General features: G+C 49.7%; 1 protein-coding gene across 6 annotated transcripts in view; it reads left to right on the top strand.

The window, feature by feature from the left end:
- Window positions 1–19,950, top strand: part of ZFHX3 (zinc finger homeobox 3) — a 323,012-nt gene that overhangs the window by 256,849 nt on the left and 46,213 nt on the right. For all 6 annotated transcript variants that reach the window (XM_072346221.1, XM_072346222.1, XM_072346224.1 and 3 more), the window contains one exon: window positions 3,240–3,471. In XM_072346221.1, coding sequence (XP_072202322.1) covers window positions 3,240–3,471 — 232 coding nt within the window. The remainder of the gene's footprint in view (window positions 1–3,239; window positions 3,472–19,950) is intronic.

The following is a 19,950-nucleotide window of genomic DNA, read 5'->3' as shown; positions in this document are numbered from 1 at the left end:
TGCACAGGAGGTCAGGGCGGTGCTCCCATCTCACACTCAGAAGCATAAGGTGGCTCAAAGTGATTATTGCACCTCTTTAGGGAACTAGGGGTGCAGTTCAGATACATGTCTGACCCACTGAACGTTGTAGGTAGATTTTGGGAAACACCTTTCATCCTTTCCAGCAACAGAGCACTGTAATAAGCATCGTGACTGCAGGGATTGAGCTCGTTGTGCTCTGTGGAACCTAACACAGAGACCCAGGTTTGATTTCTCTTTAAAACATTTACAGAAGTTTTTAGTGATTGCATGAAGTGGTGAATGTTGCCTTCCCAAACAGCAGTGAAGCTGCTGGGCAGGAGAGCGTATTGCTGGTGTTGTGGTGGCCACGTGAGTCCTGTTTTTATCAAGTCTTATCTCTGAGAAATCAGTCCACGTACGTGGCATGGGGATGAGCAGCGCCTGCAGCCAGCCAGATTAATGCAGCTGTTTCATTAAATTCCTTGATTACTGAAAAATATGGTGGGTGCGGCAGGGCTGGATGGGGAAAAGATGGGTGATAAAATAAACAGTTTGGGGACGTGTGGGATGGAGATGGAGAGAGAGGAAAGTGGAGCGTGGCGTCATTCCTTGGTTTGTTTAAAAGTCACATTTCCACAGTCACGTGGTGTGCGTGGCTGCGCTGTTCCTTATTAGCAGAGATCAGCTCCCAGCCAGGCGTGGGGTGGGGAGGCAGGACGGTCCCACACAGCGCTGCTCCGTGCCCACTCTGCTGCCTCCTGCAGCACCACCTGTGCTCGGCAGGAAATTACCCATCGTTCTTTCCATAAGTGATTGGGAGTAGGAGCTCCGGACAGCAAGGTCTGCGGTAAAGGCCAGGGGGAAGCAGCGATGGCCAATGAATTAAATGGGATATTTGCACAATATACTTTATCTTGAGAGAGCGCAGCTTTGCACACAGATCCACACATTCCCCATGTGGAAGATGGGGCAGGTTTGGTGTGATCAGTGTGCAGGGAAGGGTGTTGTGAGCTGTACGGTGGTGTGCTGCGGTTTGTGTATATACAGGAACAGCTCCTGTCCCCTGGGAAGCGTTACTTGTGAGCCGTATGGTTTCCATCAGAGCGTTCCTCTGTCTGTTTCTGATTTAAAGTGGAGCTTTGACTAAAGCTGATCAATATTTTGCATGCCATGCGTGAAGAACCAGATGTTGGAAGTTTCCTATCATTGAAAGGGAGGGAGGTGAACACCCTGCTCAAACGTGCAGAAATCAATGTTCTCTGACAGAAGTCAGTTGGTTTTCCTAGGAACGATGTATTCCTTTGATTTTCAAGTTGGTTTGTCTTCTTACAAAGTTCTAGTTTAATATTTTCAGTGTTTTCTGTGATACGGATAGATTCTCACAACGGGAAAGATTCACATTATGATGGGCAGTAATGGCGCTTAATGTCTGGTGTCCCATCATTTCCAGTAACTCACAGCTCCTTCCTTTTGTGCCTTGTCTCATTCTGGCCTCTGCTGTAAGACAGACGTGAACTGCAGAGGCAGGTAGCACACAGAGGCAGGTAGCACGCTGTGGCAGGTAGCACGCTGTGGCAGGTAGCACGCTGTGGCAGTGATGGGGGCAGGCATTTCAGCAGTTTGGGTTGTGCTTCTGGTTCCCACAGAGCCACATCCTTGATGCTTCCTTGAACCCATGACCAGATGGTTCTGTGATTGCTTACTTGGGATTTCTGTGCCATCGTGCCGAAGAGCCTCTTCTAATCTCTTTGACGCCTTCTGTCCCCAGAGGAGGTGTTTGTAGGACGGGTTGTGTCCCCGATGCGTTTCTGAGCTGAAGAAAGAAGCGGAGGAGGTGCAGCCTGTGGGAGGATGGGGCAGGAGGAGGTTTTACTGCAGGGATGGGATGGAAGCAGAGCGGGGCTGGCTGAGCAGGGCTGTGCTTGCCCGCCACACGGCTTTGGTGGCTGGATCACTAACCTTCACTTTTCGTGTCTTAAGCTGTTGCTCTTTTTCTGGCTCAGGAAGAGGGTAATGCATGCAAACAATAGAAATAAGGGGAGGAATAAGTTCTTATGAGGGAAAACAGCAAAAAAATCTTCGGAGGGCACCAGTGGGATTAGTGCCCTGGTGGATTCTTCAAATATTACAGTGAATTTAATTAAATACATCGTGATCCCAAAAGAGGCTAGTCTAATTAGCCAGATCTAGAATACATTTATTCCCTTCTCTTGCACTCCCAATCAGAAGCCTCGGCATCAGCTCCTGTCCTATTTTTAATCATTCCTAGACTCAGAGGGCTCTCCTTCCTCCGTGTTAGCTAAGCACACAGAGCTGGGTAATATGTCTTTAATCTTATCTGAACTGTAACTGAGATAATACCCGTCAGAATTTTTACCAGAAGGTCCTGGCTGCACGTAGACAATATTTTTGATTGACAAACCTTGAGATCGTATCCACGCTGCCCAGCTTATGTGCCCTGAGCAAAGCATGTGGTGAGGAAAGGTTCCACGTGGTGACATGGAAGCCAAACATGGGCTCTTGAGGTTGGGTGGTCAGAGCTGGCATATGTTGCTGCTTAGCTGTAACGTAGGTCTGTGCTGCAAACAGCCTCCTGTGCCCTTCGGTAGCTGTTTTTCCTATGCTTGCTCTGGGGGTGGGTTGTAAGAGACAGTCGCTGCCTCCCTGGGCTCTGTGACACGGAATAGGCATTCACTGCTCTGGTACGGTCCCACTGTGGACCTCTCTGCTAAGCAGTGGATAGATTTTTGCCAGGCAATCAAAGTAAACTTTCAGATCATCTGTTCTGTGACAGCACCGTGTCCGGGGGTGACGGGTACTCTCCGTGCAGAACGGGCCCCGGGGCGGCTCCTGAGTGGGGGTCCGAGTTCCCAGTGAGGGTGCGTCTGTTTGATGTGAAACTGAATGCCCCCAGCTTTAAATATGGAGGAATCAGCTACGTGTGTGTTGTGGATGGTTGTTAATGCAGGATCTGGTGTTTTCTTTCACTGAAGTTGATCCTGCCTATCTTTCTTCCTTTCTTCCTTTCTGTGCTCATTTCATCATGCTGTTTTCCCTGCTCTTTAATCCGGGCAGCGTGTGGTATCTTCAGAATAAGCAGCCTTGATCTTAGTGCTTCTTTCTGAAAAAGCGTTTTCTTACCTAATTCCCAGGTGGCTTTTAGCAGTTTGTAGTGGACTAACCCAGAGAGAATGGGGATGGTGCAGGAAATTCACATCTCTCTGCTTTCTTCTTCGCAGCACCTTCAGCATCACGAGAGCGGGGTTGAGGGTGAAAGCTGCTATTACCACTGTGTCCTCTGTAACTACTCCACCAAGGCCAAGCTGAACCTCATCCAGCACGTGCGCTCCATGAAACACCAGCGGAGTGAGAGCCTCCGCAAGCTGCAGCGCCTGCAGAAGGGTCTCCCTGAAGAAGAGGAGGACCTGGGACAGATCTTCACCATCCGCAAGTGTCCGGCTGCCGATGCGGGTGAGTGCTGCTTCTCTGGCCTGAGCAGCCCCGGGCTGCTGCTGGTGTGCGGCGCGGCGTTTACCTGCAGCCTGAGGGCCGTCTGTGGCACTTCTTGGCAAGTGCAGCGATTCTCTTTTGTTTTGTCTTCCCAGTTGTGGGAATGATGCTTGTTGTTCATGAGTGATGGAATGTGACAGGGCCGTGCTGTACCCGCAGTGTCACAGATAGCTCTGCCTGGTAGGGCTTATGGTTGTGGTCCTGAAGTTATGCATGTGCTTCCTTTCATATTCATAGGTGATTTTCTCAGTCCCAGTAGGGCTAAATGCAGCTTTGCTATCTGTGTGTGTTCGGGTTGGAGTCTTTAGCAGTGGAGTATTGTTTGTCTAAACATTTGGGCAACTGTAACAGCTCGGTGCACTCTGCTTTCTGTAGATGTTTTACATTGTGTCAAATGGTGTGGTGAGAACCGCTGCGTTCCTGTCTGACTGGTTTGATTTTTAGTATGGCAGTCGCTTCAGACTTGGAGGAAGATGTGGCTCTTGACAAGTGAGCAAAGTGAATGGCACAGGGCAAGCATTTCCTTGTACAAAAGGTGATAGGGAAGGGATTGCAACCACGAATCTTGTAACAGAAGATGCCCTAAAGGAGACAGTGAGTGTGACTGAAACAGAAACGGTATTTTATTTAAAAGTTTTGAAAGCCTTTTTTATGTTAGGGAAAAAATAAGATCTCATGAAGGCCTGTTTGGAGGGAGGAGGACAGCTCACCAAGAAGGCTGCTGTGTGTGCTGCTAGGTGTGATGCCTGAGATGCAGGCGTGCAGGTGGGTGGAGGTCATCTCGCCAGCTCTGAGCTGCAGCCAGAGCTTTCATCCATGGCTGCTGTGGAAGGGGCTGAATCTTGCAGAGCAGCGCTCTGAGAAGCTGATGTTCCACAGTGAATAGCCATAGTGAGAGGCAGGGGGGAGTGATTGGGGCTTAAAGCTGCTGAGAAAGGAAAGCAGCTGGAGGAGAACACGTGCAGGCCTTAGAAATGTCCCTTGAATTAATGCTTGGGTTGCGTTGCTGATAAGCCGGTTGGTAGGAATGATCTGAAACAATTGCAAAACAGACACAAAGTAAACCAGGAGATTTTTTTTATTTGGAATTAAATTACATGGTCTGGAAAAAAGTGCCCCATCTGTGACCGTGGAGGCCCAGTGGAGTCACAGGCGTGCACTGCGCCTTCCCAAAGGTCACGGTCGTCCTGGAGGGGACAGGAGCTCTGAGAGCAGTTCTGCTTCTCCACAACGCTCCACTCTGAAATAACATTCTTATTTTGAAAGGACGTTGACCAGAGTCGTATGGTTTGTGAGTTTTCTTAAACGCAAGAAGAACCGCGTCTGTGCCCTTCTGTGACACAGAACTATCTTGAAACTGTTGGTTTGCTTTTACTTCAGAAGTATCTCTGTCCTTGCACATCTGCATGGCATCGAAGGTATTGAGTGCAGAAACTCACTAGCTACAATGGAAAAGGTTTTGTCAACCACTTTAAAAAGGTAGTTTTTTAAAACTAAGAATCTTGATTAATTGCTGAGGGGAAATCTCACAGACGAGGCTGGCCCCGCGCAGGGGCAGCACCTGGCTTCCCAGAGCTGCCTCGTTCCCTGCGCCCTCTTTGTGCATGAAGGATCTGCTCCAAGCAGGACGACCTCCATTGTTCTCCAGACTTTCAGATTGGGTGCTGTGAGATGCTGCTGTTGCATATTTCACTGCCCGGTGCTCTCCCACAGCTCTGTGCTGCAGTGCTGTATGGCAGGGACAGGCACCTACCGGGGCCCACTGAGACCTTTGTTTGGTCTCTGGTCCACGATCCACCTTGCACTCATCTGCTGCTCTCCATGTGTGGGTCCCCTGTGTGGGTCCCCTGTGTGGGTCCCCTGTGTGGGTCCCCTGTGTGGGTCCCCTGTGTGGGTCCCCTGTGTGGGTCCCCTGTGTGGGTCCCCTGTGTGGGTCCCCTGTGTGGGTCCCCTGTGTGGGTCCCCTGTGTGGGTCCCCTGTGTGGGTCCCCTGTGTGGGTCCCCTGTGTGGGTTCTGTGTGCAGCCCTCGGGGCCCATTGGCGTGGTTCTGCTCACCACACTCTTTACAGTCCTGCCTGTTGTATGACGCGATGCCGTCTCTGCTGTATCCCTCTCATGTTTTTTGCCCTCCTTTCTGTGGGCTAGGCAGACCTTCCTCGCTGCTCTGTGATGAGAAGTCTCTTGTGATAACTGATAACATGAGAAAATCTGCCCTGTGTTTCAGGCGCCTTGAGTAGAAAGTGCTTTTCTGATCTGCAACACTTCTGTGTCAGCGGGGCCCGCAGGGATGGTGACTTTTTGCTGGTGTGCTGCATTCCAAGTGCACTGGTTTGTTTTGATGCCTGCTATTACTCCTCAGTAATCATTGCTGTGATTCTCTCTCCTCTTCTGGTTAATTATATTTGTTTAGAATTCATTTTCCTTACAAATACAATATTGGCTTTCATTTTCTCCAGAGTGAGTCCCCTTTTGCTACCACTGCTCTTTCTACAGACTCTTAAAGCCATTTTTATTCCTCACCCCCTTTGGCAAAAATTCAGGAGGGAGCCCAGCCCCAACCCCAGCCCCAGCCCACACCACTGAGGCTCTGCAGTGTCCCTTCCTGGAGAGCTCCATGCTCAGAGCTGGAGCTGCTTAGAGCTGGCTCAGTGTCGGCCTCACACCTCACCCCACTCCTGCAGCCACACTGCCCCGCTGTGCCCAGAGGAGTGTTGGAGGGTGTGAGAGGTGGGGGCCGGCACTGCTGCTGAGGCACAGCCCTGGCGCAGTGTGTGCCAAGGTGAGGAGCTGCCCTCCTTCTGCTGCAGGGAGTGCTGCAGCCACAGCTGCGCTTCCTGATCCTGGAGACCTCTGTGGCTTTGCTAGAAGTGCTGAAAGGTCCTTTACCTCTTCCTTTCTTTCCCTAAACTCTTCCAGCTTTTGCTAGTCATTTCATCTCTAACTTTACATAAATCTGTTGGTTAGAGCAATGAAAGGTAGCTCAGCCCTTTTGCTATACCTTTGTTAAACAGGGTATGTGCACTGAGTAGATGGAGTCACGTCATTCCCCTCCGTTCTCTGGTGCTTTGTAGCACGGAGAAGGTGCCGGGGTTCAATGTGTGTCCGCGTGTACTTAACTCGCTGCTGTGTGCAAGCGTGTGGGAAAAAGCATTGCTGTCTCTGGGGTGGTATGTAGATATTTGCTTGGGTAGAAGCATCTCAATCTGTTGGAAGAGAGTGTCTGATCATACCTTAATTAGTCCTCTAACAATCTACAAAGGTCAGTGCCAATTGCCTGTTCATTTACATTTGTAATTGTGATGGTTCTTGATTGCACATTAGTTGCAACTCATTCCCTCCCACCCCTCAGAAAACACATGCAGCAGCCTGAGAGCAGCCTGCAGATACAAGGACCTTTGTGTCTGCTTGTGCCAGCAGCGCAGCCCTCACTGAAACTTTTGTGTCTTTTATGGCAAAGAGCTTTAGAAGCTGCACTGCGCTTCCAGTAAAGGGATGGTGAAGTCATTGTGGAGGAAATTATATGGGCATCAAGCAAGAAATTCAGTCCTCCTTGAACTGGATAATTAAAGACAATTAAACTTTTCTGCTTGCTCTGAGAAGTGTGCTAATTGTGCGGGAGGAGGGAGGTGGGCCCAGCCTGGACGTTCAGTGCTTTTGTTGATCAGAAAGAGTACAGCTTTAGGGGGCGGGAGTTTATTTTGTTCTGTGGGGTATTTTTGGACTGTTGCTGTAGTATCCAGGCTGCTGCCACTGCAGATGTCAGCCCCTTGCTGCAGAAGCATCTGTATAATGCTACCCATAAGCTAATTGATTCTTAATGATGGGGGGTTAGGAAAAAACCGTAATAAAAACCAAAAGCTTCTGAAGATGTGGGATGAATGCACTTACGACTCATTAGATAATGATGGAAATGAAGGAATGAAGGAACCCACACCAAATTGTCAATGAGGCTGTGCAGGAGTTTCCTTCTAGAAGGCAGTGAGTGCAGGCGGTCGGTTCCATAACGCAGGCTGTGGTGGGAGCGGGACGCAGCTCACTGCTCGCCCTGTAGCATCGCTCATTGCGTGCCTTCCATGTGGGATGTGTGTTTGTTACTGACATGGTAGATGAGCCTGTTTCTCTTAGGGGGAGTGGTGACTGTAATTAGTGTTTCCTCCTTCTTGTGTTACTCCTGATTTCAGGTGTGCTCCTTTCTTCTTTTCCATGGAAGTCTCAGTACCACAATCTGCTCATATCTGTGTGACTGCTGAGAATACCTTAAAAATAAAAGGTCAAACCTGGTGATCTTTGGGTTGTGCTCGAGGCCAGCACAGGGCTTCTGATTGCTGCTGAAGGTCGTGTTATATTCCATTGGAAAAGCTGACCATCTCAGCAATGTGAGTCATCCCACAGACTCTTTTACATGGCTAGCAAGCGAAAGAATAACTTCTCTTCAGGGAGGCTTCAGATGCTTTTTCCTAGCACCATATATTTCTGGAGAGCCCCTTTGTCCTGTTGGATGCAGGAGTGGTCACCTATGACCAAACTGAGCCAGCCAATAATACCACTTGTTGTTTTGAAAAACAGTTTTATGTGTCAAGGGATGCTCTGCTGGGAAGCAGCCCCCCGTGCTGGATGTACCGTTTCAGCAGTTCTCCTAATCTCTGACAAATCCTGAGCAGCCATCCTCTTCCAACACACAAAGTCATTGTTAGGGGTCCTTGCATGTGAAGTCTGAGGGCAAGCTCTCTGGAAGCAGTTGCTGAACCCAGCCAAGTGCAGTCAAAGGACGCTTTGTTTGGGCAGGGAAGGAGCTGGAGCTCAGTGTCAGCAGGAGGATTGCTGCCTTTGCGTCCTCCCTCACCCATCCCAGCCTCACTGGAGCATCCAGACTCTGCAGCGCACAGTGAGGACCGACCGCTCTGATCGGATTGAATAAGTTATCTACATGAATTCCTTTACTGTAAAACTCTGTTCTGGTGGAAATCTGCCCTGTTCCCACAGCTCCTGGAAGAACGGAGTACTCCATTGCAACAGCTCTTCCCCTTTTGCCCTGTGAGCGAGGTTAGTGTGCTGTCCCTCCATGTGTTGCTCATATACTCAGCCTTCGGAAGGACTGCAAGCCTGAAATCAGGATGTGAATTTCTAATGAAACCAAGTATGTAAACAAATACAGCTAAAACTGTTGCCAGATGAGAAAATCCCTTGTGGTTTAATATAGGGGTTACCAAACTCAGCTTGGTTTCGTCTGTGGTGGCTGCAGACAGCTGCGTGCTCATGTTGCTTGCACCTCTGTTTTCACTCTGAGTCATATGAAACACTTTGCTATTGTTCCTCTTTCCTAAAAGCAGTTTTCTGTAGCTGTACCAGGACTATGGAGGCATCACTGCTAGGAAAGAGTGACAGTAAATGGGAATGCAAGCAAGTTCCCATGGGGTCAGGAGCACATCTGTTTGTGAAATAACTCAGGATGCAGTTTGCAGTATGAAGAGGCTTCTCTTAGACAACAAAAAATAAAAAGATCTGTTTAGTAGAAGGGAATCTTGATGTTGGACACATTTGTCAGTATGAATGTGTGACTTTGCAAGTCACAATGTGTTACCTTTTCCTGGAGGCCAGAGGCGCTGCACCCTGAATTTCCCTCTCTCCAAGCTCTCCAGTTCTTCCCTTGGTGGCCGTGCTCTGGACTTAGGAATGGTGATCAGGCCGTCTGTACAATGAAGTGACACAAATGGTACAGAAAGAGGAAGGAAACTTTCAGGGAGAGGTGGGAGGGGAACTGTCCTGTTACTCAGCCTTGCAGAGTGGCAGCCGTGAAGGCATTTCTCATTTACAGTCATCAAGCACAAAGTAATTATTAATGTGTTGTTTCAATGGGGATACAAGAAGCTCCTTTGGAGTGTATCTTACATGATTGCCGTCTCCATGCTTCCAGTGGAACTTAAAAACTTTTAAGATGAAGATTGGTAATGCCAAATGCTATTTCTCCCTGCTTGAAATAACTCAAGATTATTAATATGTGATGTCCTCTACTCGGCCATCGCTAATGCTGGAGAAGTGCATGTTGCTGCTCCATCTGATCGAGGTAATGGAGGGTTTCACAAAGCATTCACAAAGCATAAGATTTTTATAAGCCTCCCTCTACTTTTTCATGGGATATAATTGCACACAGCAATTAAAAACTTCCCAAAGCAGATTACTTGTACAGTGTCTGCCAGAGTACAGTGTGCAGGATTTGTACTGCAGTGTCCGCACAGACTGAAGCACAGATCAGTCAGCTTGGAACATCTGCGTGGTGCAGCTCTAGACAGGGAAGCAGCCCTCGCCGAGGGAAGATATAAGGTGTATTTGAGGAATTCAGTATAAGATTTCCCATCTGCTACAAGATGAACCCCAGAAGAAGCTTTGCATGCCATCTCCTAACACTGCCCTTGTCTAATAGTCAGAGAGGTCCTCTGTCTTGTGCTGCAGCTGGTTGTCCCCTCCTCCAAACTGCATTCCTTCCTCTGGTGTTTAGCAGCTAACCTCGTTTCACAGGCTTCTCCTTGCCATTTCCAGGCTTGTCCTTGATTGACACATTTAATAATCTACCAACCAAAATGACAATCTGAGCTCCTGTGTGCAAACATCAAATGCTGCCCGGCTTCATTAGCTTCTTCCGGGCTTTTTGCCTCTCACTCTCTTCCTGCAACCCAATATTGTGTTTTCCCAATATGTTATCTGTAAGCCCCTGAAGGCAGCAGCCTGCTTAGTTGTTTCTGAAGTGTTGCATGTAAATGCAACCAAATCATCGGTGTGTGAATCGTCAGAGAGGCGTGCGGCGCAGCAGCCCGCGCTCAGCAGGTCCTTGGGAGAGGGCCAGAAGGGCCGCGGGCGCCTGGCGGTGCGCACCCAGCTCTGCCGGGCTCTGTCCTGCGGCGCAGGGTGTGCAGCAGCTTTGTTGTCTGAAGAGGAAATCCGTTTCTGTCATCTCGTCCTCAGACAGAGGGAGTGAGAAGAGCCGTTGTCCTGTTTTGAGAAAACATTCACCCACAGTGCAATAACAGACGCGCAATAGCAACAAAGAGGGAAAACAGCTCGTGGCGATATGTAGGTTAAGCTGATTAAACTTGCAATTCCCCTTCGCTGAAGCATTTCTGATCTCTGTGCCAACCCCACCAAATACCCCCACATGCAGGATTATCATCTTGTTTTCCAAGATCTCATGTCATGTGTGCTCATTTAAGACAGGAGGACAGCTTGTTGCTTCCCTCTGTTGTTATGCTGAACCCTGGAATTTTTTCATTTTTTGCGTGGATTGAGCGGCTTAAGGAACTTTTACCTTTCCAGCAAGTTCCCAGTGGAAGCTGCAGTGTTTCTGCCCTGGGTCTCTCCTCTAGGGGATGTGTTCAGAGCCTGGGTAGATAGCAAGCTCTCTTCTTTATGGATGGGTGCAGAGGCAGATGGAAACTTCTGTTTCAGTTTCATTGTGCTTTCACGGTTCTCAAGATTAAAACATACACAACTTGTAGCGAGAGGTGGGGGTTGCTGTTGGCAGTTCTCTTGGAAGGCTGCTGCTGAGAGGATGAAGCCACATGACTTAAGAAAGTCAGTCTCTTCAGAAGCTGGGGGGACTTCTCTGCCTTGGAGTCACTCCCTAGCATTATTTGCAGCCTTTCTTCCTTGTGTGTGTTCCCTTGCCCAAATTTTGCGGCATGCTGTTCCTGTCTCAGTGGCATCTTTCTGTCTTTGTGCTTATAGGACGCCACGGGACAGTCGAGGTCTGATCTGGCTTCAGAGAACTCAGGGATAAAGTTTGTTCCTCTTTAATATCTGGTGGAAATGGATTTCCTTTGTTATTTATTTTTTGGGTTGGTTTTGAGTTTGAAGTAGAAGGCGGTTGTGTCCTAGCTCTGTTTTGACCAACCAGCAGCGCATAGATAATCTCTAAAGGATATGAAAGGTTTAATCATTTTAATTTTGTTTTTATTAAAGTTTATCATGACTTTTTCATATGCCCCTGGTAATGCGTGGCAGGGGTGGTAACAGAGATCCACACAAACCCCCAAGCATTCGCTTAATGAAACTCTAATGGGAGGCGCCTGGTGGGAAGGAAGTGGTTAGATAGTGGGGCTGGGGAAGGCAGACCAAAGGCATGCTGTAATATCACTGAAACGTGGCAGGAATCTCATAAACTCCCCATCTAGCTCCAGCAGACACTTGTCATTGGGAGCTCATGGCTTTCATTAAGCGGAAAGAGAGGAAGCTCTGACGGCTGACTTGTTCCAGATTGTTTTTCTTGTTCAGTTGCATCTTAAAGCTCTTTCTACTTAGAAAAGTACAGGGAAAAATACCAGATGTTGTAGTAAAGCACCAGGAAGATCTTGGTCCCTCTCCTACTCTACGTTTATATTCCCATCAAAACAAAGTCTGGAGACAGACTGAAGCTGGGTTGTCAGCAGCCTCCCCGCTGCGTTCAAGCCAACTGCTCTGTCCTTTGGGACTGGAAAGTTGTGTGCTGTGCCTTTCCCTCACTCTTGGTACTGAGTTTGGTCACCACCATCTCTGCTGCAGGTGCCAGCTGCACTTTCTGCTTCTCTCTCCCCTTTTTCTCTCTTCACACTCTCACTTTCAGAATAGGGAGCTTCTGTCCAGAGGACTTCAGGTGGTTGTTGCAGTGGTGCAGGTTGAATTCGAGACTGAAGGACCTCAATAAAGCCATGGAAGCACTGCCATGAAAGCTGAATTGGTAGTAGGTACTGCAGCCGTGTCTCTCGATGCGTTGGAGAAGGGCTAGATGTCAGCATGGGCAGCACAAGGTTCATCTTAGCAGCAGATTTGGCTCATGTTTGAAGTCTCCTCCATGCATCCGTGCCGGTTCTGTTCAGCCCGCGCGCTTCACTGAGCAGGGCAGGGCGTCTGAGCTGCTGCTGTGATGTTCCCATTGCAAGGAGAAAAGGAAAGCTTCCAAAAGTTTGGATACAGACGGGAACTGTTCCAGCAGACTGTGTTCTCCTGTCAACCCTAATTTATGACCATCCCTTCCACAGTGTTGCATGGGAGCAGCTCTTCTCCAGCACCTTTCCTAGAGGTTTGGCTGCTTGTAGCCATTGTTGTGCTTTGCTGTTGTCTGCCTACATCACCGGGCTCCAAATTAAATACACCTGAGGTGAACAAGCCTTCTTCTGTGTTAACAGGTTAATGAGTTCAGGTTACCTCACTTAGATGCTTTGGTTGGAGCATTAACTCTGAGTCTTTCCTCCTGTTCTGCTGTTGACCTGAGCCACAGGGGCCAGAGATCCAGCCCAGAAAAGTGCTGATTCCCTGATTCCTTCTTTGCTGCTAATTTGCCTGGTGGCACGTTTGGTGGGGACGGTGGCAGAAAGAAGAAATCTTAGTCATGTTCAGCTGGACAGAATCTCAGTGCTCAGGAGAACAAGGATGTTTAACTCACCTGTAAGCAAACAGTAAATGAGGGTGAGGAGGGGCAGTGCTGCTCCACTTCCCTGATGTGCCCACTGCAGTGACTGGGCTGGGTTCCCCAACGCCTCCCAGCTGTGCAGTCACATGCAGGAGTGTGCTGGGCTGTGCCAGGGGAGGTGGGAAATGGAAGCAGGACCCCCCCACCTGGCAGGTGGTGCTTCAGGGTTTGCTGCAGCTGTCAGCATGGAGTGCTGGCAGGTGTGAGAGCACGGCGCTCTGCAGTCACATCTCCCCTCGGTCGTACAGGCTCACACCAAAGGAGCATCAGAGGCTGTTTCCCCTGGATGAGGTTTGCCTTGGCTGCACGCCCATGGTTTGTGTCACAGCAGCACCCTGTGAAGGTGGCAGAGTTTCCACTCTCAGCTGTTTCCTGCCCATCTGCACATGCTGTCAGCAATGAGCCTTTCTGGCTGACTGCTGCCATGGGCCATAAAAATGAAAGTTGTTCTTGAAGCCAGACATCGTGTCCAGACTTGTGACCGTGTTCTGGGACTGCTGCTGTTCTTTGCTCTTCAGGGACAGGAACAGGGCTGGAACTTATGTGATGCTGACACCCAAAAACACTGCTGTGCCAGCAACATATTGCAGTTTCCTTGTTGGAGGGAGCATTCACAAGGTGTCAGGAAGTGGTGGGCAGGAGCTTGGCAGCTCAAGGGGGCTGACCTGATTCTGGAAGTTTCCTTCGGTAACTGGTGGCTCATACGGACCGGTTTGGCAGGATGCTGCCATGCAGAAACACCGAGCTTGTTTTCCTTCTTTGTTTTCTTTGAGATGTAGGAAGAACAGGGAAAGAGGATGTGGGGTGGTTGGTGTTTGTTGAGAGCTGTGTACACGAGGCTGGATGCAGTCTCCCCCAGTATAGCTGTAATTCTTTTCAAAAGTCCTTTTTCCTGAACAATGTGCACTTTTAAAATAACCTGACATCTTTTATATAGAAAAGATCATCTGAGCCAATCTAAACAGAGCTGTCTCTGAGTCTGACTGGGGCACTGCTACCAGGCAGTGCATGTTGGAGAGAGCAAATCCACACTTGCGTTCAGTCTTTCACCGATGGAATAAGAAGAGTATCTGCATACTCTTTGATGTGGTTGTAAAAGTGAATTCCTTCAGCTTGATTTGTTAGAAGGGAGAGGTTGAGTCTTTTCTAATGGACTTTACTTTAGGTCTTTAGGGAGACTGAAGTGTCCTTCTAAGTGCCCAGTATGCAAGGAAAGTCCTCCCAGTCCAACCAGTTCTAATTCTAACCGGTGCAGGCTTCTGTCACAGCTGGTCAGCCAGAGCATTTCCCAGGCAGAAGGAAGAGGGAAGGAGCTTTTCCAGGCCTTGCATGCCCACACCTGTGGCATCAACACATTTATGTGCCAACCTGTTTGGAAGATGGCTTTTAAACTTGCTGCCATCACGCCTGCGATTGTGGGTTGTGGAATAGGCTTCATTTTTCTATACAGAAGAATCATTTATAAAGACCAAGATGAGTCCACTATGTCATGGTGAGCACTGAAAGAGAACATCCTCCACTTTGTCCCCCCTAACAAGGAGTGTTCCTGCAGAGCATCAGTTCCTTTCCCTTCTGCCTTCTGGGGAGCAGCAGGTCTGGTGGTCTTTATACAGCTGACAAGACTGGCAGAGAGTGCCTGATCTAAATGAAGAAGTGCTTTGAGATCTTTGTTCAGATGAGGCATTGTGAACGTGGAAGATACTCTCGTCCTGCAGCTCATTTATTAGGAGTATAGATTTAATTGCAAGAGATACAGAGCTTGGTCTCTGATATTGATTTTGTTCTTCTTTAAGAGCCATAGGCAAAATGAGATTTGTACCTTATCAGTGGGGTGATTTGTGAACGGAGGTGTCACAGCGGCCAGCACAGGGCTGGAAGTAACAACTTGGCCCAACCTGCTCCAGCGTACCTAGTGCTGTTACACATACTTTGACATGCATGTCAGGCAAAGTCTCCTTTGTACTTGCTAGCAGCCTTCCGTTTGCTTCCTTTCCTTTCTCTAGGGCCTGTTGAACCTCTGGTCATGTCGTTAAAAGTCCCCCAGACTGGAGCTATTATGATTATTTTTTTTTTTTTTTCCACCAAGAACTTGAAATTGCTTAATAACGTGTGTGCCAACACCAGTGTCAAGCTGCAGATTCAGAGGGGAATTTGGGGACCCGTAAACAAGAATGAACCTCCCTCAGGGAAGGGTCTCTTCCTTATTCCTATTGACACTGAGTTCTTGCCGTCAAGCAAGAGGTTTGTGTTTCTCCCAAAGAGTCAGTTTGCTTTTTTATGTCTTTATTTTTGTACATCTTGATGCCACTGCCATGCATTTGGTTCTGATCTCCATGATTTCTTTGGCCATGAGTTTCAAAGGTTAATTGGGAGTTGTATGAGAAAATATTATCCGTATTTGCTCCAAATTTGCATTTTTTTTCTGTGTTCGTTATCAGTTCTCCAGAGACTGAGGATGAGAGGAGCACCATTGGTTCAGCTCCTTCGAACCTTGGTCGCTCCTGTCGAGGCTGTCTGATTTCCTTTGCAGACCAAGCAGCCCTAATCCTCTCTTCTATGCAGACAGCTCTTCATACCCTCTCCTCATGCTTTCATTCATCGGAAGCCACTTCATGAAGTAAACATTCAGTGTTTCCATCCCATTCCACGTCTCCTAACATGTTTCTTTCACACACGCTGTGTCAGATGTGGGTTCCTTCGCTCTGCCTGCAGGGTTCCCCAGCCCCTTCCTGCCCATGGTCCGCTGCTGAGATGCCCCAAACTCCAGCACTGGGCCGGTGCTGGGACTCCACGCCCTTAAAGCTCTGAGCCACCAAATTTGGCCAGCAGCACTGTGTGCGGGGCCCCTGGCTGCCCCACTATTGTGAGCTGCCACGCACAGATGACAGAGTGGCCCAGGACAGAAAGTGGGGATGGACTCAGCGTGACTTAAGAGCGGCTTTCTTTGCTTTTCTGATTGCCAGCATTCATGCGGAGTCGGAGCTCCTGCTCCTTTTCTGGGAACTACTCTCTCTCATTTGGTTACCAATTAAGCTGAAGCATTCTGGCCTTTTCCATCCTCCTTTTTATTGTTACGAAGGGTGAATTAGGGCTTGGTGTTTAGGATTGTTCTCTGGCCTCCGCTGCTACTTTGCTGCCTCCTTTGTGGCAAAACAATGGCATTAATTTTGGCCTTTGCAGCAGGCGGGCAATCTGGCAGCGCACAGTGCCTGTCCGTTCCACTTCACTTGTGCAGCCACCTCTCCTTTCCACATCACCTACTCACTTTTCTCCTTTCTTTTCTTCCCTCCCCTTTTTTGTGCGTTTTGTGGAGGATCGCTCAGGGTTTGTTCTGCTCCGGTCCTGGTGGGGTTGGAGGTTGTGGCCGCTGCCGAGGGAGCGGCGTGCCAGGCTGGGGCCGTCCTGCACAAATGGGCTGCGGTGGTGAAAGGGGACCGGGAAAATTGCACCGCGGTCACTGCGGAGGAGCAGGAAAATGCTGAAAAGGCAAGAAGCACCTGCATGGCTCGGAGGTGCTTTCAGAACAGCACTCTGGGCCTTTGTAGTGTCCCTCGCTGGACGTAGGGCTTCGAACCCTCCAGAGCTGGGTACCACTGGAGAGACACACTGAGGGCCAGGGCAGAGGGCATCCACTTGTAGCCCCTGCGGGTAACTCGTATTGAGTAAGTCACGTGTTAAGCTCTATTGGATGGAATGTTACTCCAAATGGTGCCACCTGCCATTCTTTTATTTTTTTCCCTCTGAAAGATTGTATGAAAGGAAAAACAGTGTTAGAAACTGAATGGAAGAATGCCATGTTTTTTAAAAAACTAAGGAGGGTCCTGGAAGGTGCTGATGGGCTCCTCGCAGTGGGCTTGCCAGTGCCCTGTGCTGGGAATTGGAACCCAGTGCTGGGCAGAGGGGCCGGAGCAGCTGCAGAGCTCATGAGGCTGTGGGGCTGTGCTCATCTCTGAGAATGCCTCAGAGTCGGCACTGTGGAACAGGGACCTCATGCATGGCAGTACCCAGCTCCTCGTCTCCTGCTGGGGCCAGGCTGTAGCTTACAGGGACATGGTGACCCCTTGGAACGAGGTCTGGATTCTTTTTTGTTTTCTTTTAAATAATGTAAGAAGGAATACAGGGATTGGAAGTGGTTGCCCAGAGTCCACCATTAGGACAACTTGCAGCTATGCTCCCTGGCTCCAGCGGTTCCAGCTCCAGTGACAACAGGGACATTGTGCACAGCCCGGCCCCGGCACGCGCTGTGCTCATGTCGGTGCAGCAGCAGGAATGCTCTGCAGGTCCCATGGCTGCTCTCTGCCTTTGGAAGAGCTGGTTCAGGGCTCAGCTCTGCCTCTTTTCCTGGAGGTTTTTGCACAAGGGGACTCGCCTGTGAGTCTGGAGCCAGGTCTGGTGCCCGCGAGCTTCCTTCAGCTCTGAAGGAACATGGCAGGCCAGGTGCTGCCTGGCACCCAGTGCTCGTCCTTGCCTTCCAGAAGGCAGCAGCCAACTGCATAAATGGAGCGCGCACACAGTCAACAGTTTCCTTTCTTCTGCACAAATTGGCAAGGACTAACCTTGTCATATCTAGTGCAGTGCTAACGGGCGCCTGCCTCCAAGGGGTAATCATGCAGGCATAAATTCGGAAAGTTGCTAAGCTATGAGCAGTCTTATGAGCATTAAAAGTGTCCTCTTTGCCAGAAAGGTCATTCATAACTTGGCTGCGCTGCTGATGTACAGTCAGTGATATTGATTGATTAATGTATAAAAAGCACCAAATCCATTTGCTTCTATGAAAGAGAATAAAGTGCAGTCGACTCTCTCTTTATTTTCACCTCATCCTTTTGTTTGAAGGACGTTTTTTTTTCTCTTTTTGTTTTGCCAGCTAGGTTTAAGGGGGTTACAAAAAGCCAGTTTCTGCCAAGTAATGCGTTCACAAAGGGAACATTGATTCACATCAGTGTCGCTTGAGTTACCCTTAAAGGTTTGCCAAGGAGTTGTTCTTATATTAACCTTCTGTTCATCAGAGATGAAATAAATAAATAAGTCATAAAATCAGCTTCACCGCCCGCACCAGAGTTGGATGCAAAGCAGGAATTTCTTCAGTTAGGAATTTGCACCCAACGTACTGCTCTCAGCCTCTTGCCAGGCCTGACCTCCGCGCTGCCCCCTCGCAGGGAGCCGGGCTGCCCCACGGCGCTGACAGGGCCTCTCTGGCAGCACAGGGAGGGGGATTCGCTCCCAGCACCTGGCTTAGTTCTGCCCCACTGCCTCTGCTTTCACATTGCCAGGCGCCGGGGAGAGGGGCCGGGGATGCTTTGTTGGGCTGGGCTGGGAGGCTGCAATGCCGGGGCTGGGCAGGGGCAGCGGCAGAGGAGAGGAGAAAAGGGCTGTCCCTGAACAGTCGGGCTGCTCCTGCACTGGCAGAACCTGCTTCTTACTGCTGGGAGGAGCTGGGAGTTGTGCGGTCCTGTGTCCTCACTAAGCAAACAAACCCTGACGTTGGTCTGTCCTGCCTAGGGAATGCTGGGGAGGGTGGTGGGTGTCTTCTCAAGCAGTTGCGTTGTCCTCGTGGCTGTCTTGGCTGCTCAGACATTGGGACCATGTGCTCATGCAGTACTTGCTCTGTTCTGAGCTTAGCCAAACAATGGTAGTTTCAGGGAGGGGATTGCTGGGCTTATTTTGCCCCGTGGGCAGCTGCACGTGTCACCCTGTCCATAAGGCAGGGAGCTCGGCTGGCTGCTCCACCTGCAGTGAGCCGTGTTCGCACCTGGCTGTCACCACGATCTGCTGGCATGGGAGCTCCTTGACGGCCTCCAGGTCCCGGTGTCACTTCCCATAACCTCAGCCACAAGTGGTGAGGGGAGCAGCTGCCCATGGCTCTCAGTCAGAGCTGCACAGCCGTGCCCGTGAGTGCCTTGGGCTCCCAACGGCTGCAGCGGGAGGAGGGCTGGCTCCTGGTGCCATTCTTGAGCAGTTGCTGCTGAGGGCTGTGGAGGAGCATTGCCGATGCCACAGCACAATGCGGAGCTCTGTGGCTGAGGCACTGCTGACCTCTGCAGCATTGCCCATGTGGTGCTCTGACCCCAGCGTCCCTTACCCGGCAAAGGAAGGAGATGGTGACAGTTCTGGAACTTGTTGAGGCGCGTGCTTTGGCGTGCACCAGGCATGGCAGAGTGCAGGACCGCAGGGCATGCTTCCCTGGCAGTGCTTGTGCCTACCCTGCTCGCTTGTGCCCTGCAGGAGCTGAGCAGAAAAGCCCCTCAAGCCCTGCACTCCCAGGTCAGGCTTTGTCCCCGCAGCGGCTTCAAACCCCGAACAGAAAATCACCTTGTTTTGTAATCTTTTTCTCCAATTGTGGGAGAATTGCAGAACTCCGCCGCCCCCTCCCCCTCTGGCGAGGCGGAGGGGATTGGATCAGACGGTACAGAGGGAGCATGCTGAGAGTGAATCCATTTTCTCTCCTCCATCTCCCCAGAATAAATTAGAATTTGCCTGATTTAATAAAATGGCTTCATCTCTCTGCCATCTTTTCTATCTCCCATGCGTTTCTTCCCCACCCCCACTGCGAAATAATAGATCTCAGCTGTATAGCTCTTGTTATAGGCTGCGATGTAGCGGTGGGATATGGCGGCGTGTCTGCATGCACAGCCCGCACAGGATCCAGCTGCTGAGAGCACACAGAATTTGTCCCTGTATCTTAATTTCCTTATTGTCAACTGTGATAGTTATAATTGCTGTCGAGGTCAGTGTAATTTACTGTCCATCTGTCATTAACCTGACCTCGTGGGTGGATGTGACTGCCATGCAGATATTGTTTGGGGACTGGGAGTGGTTAGTGATAGAAATTTTACAGCGCAGATTTGCCCGGGCCACTTTTCTTCTTAATTGGCACGTATTTGTCTATGCATACAGTGGAGCTGCAGCTCTTTGCTGCAGACGGAAAGGAGGGGTTATTGTTAGAATTTAGATGGTTTTGCTGCAGCTGAACCCTTTTCTCTCACTTAAATCTGGCGTTTTA

This window comes from Excalfactoria chinensis, chromosome 11 (genome assembly GCF_039878825.1).
Source record: "Excalfactoria chinensis isolate bCotChi1 chromosome 11, bCotChi1.hap2, whole genome shotgun sequence".
Lineage (NCBI taxonomy): Eukaryota > Metazoa > Chordata > Aves > Galliformes > Phasianidae > Excalfactoria > Excalfactoria chinensis.
This window is presented reverse-complemented; position numbering and strand designations above follow the sequence as displayed.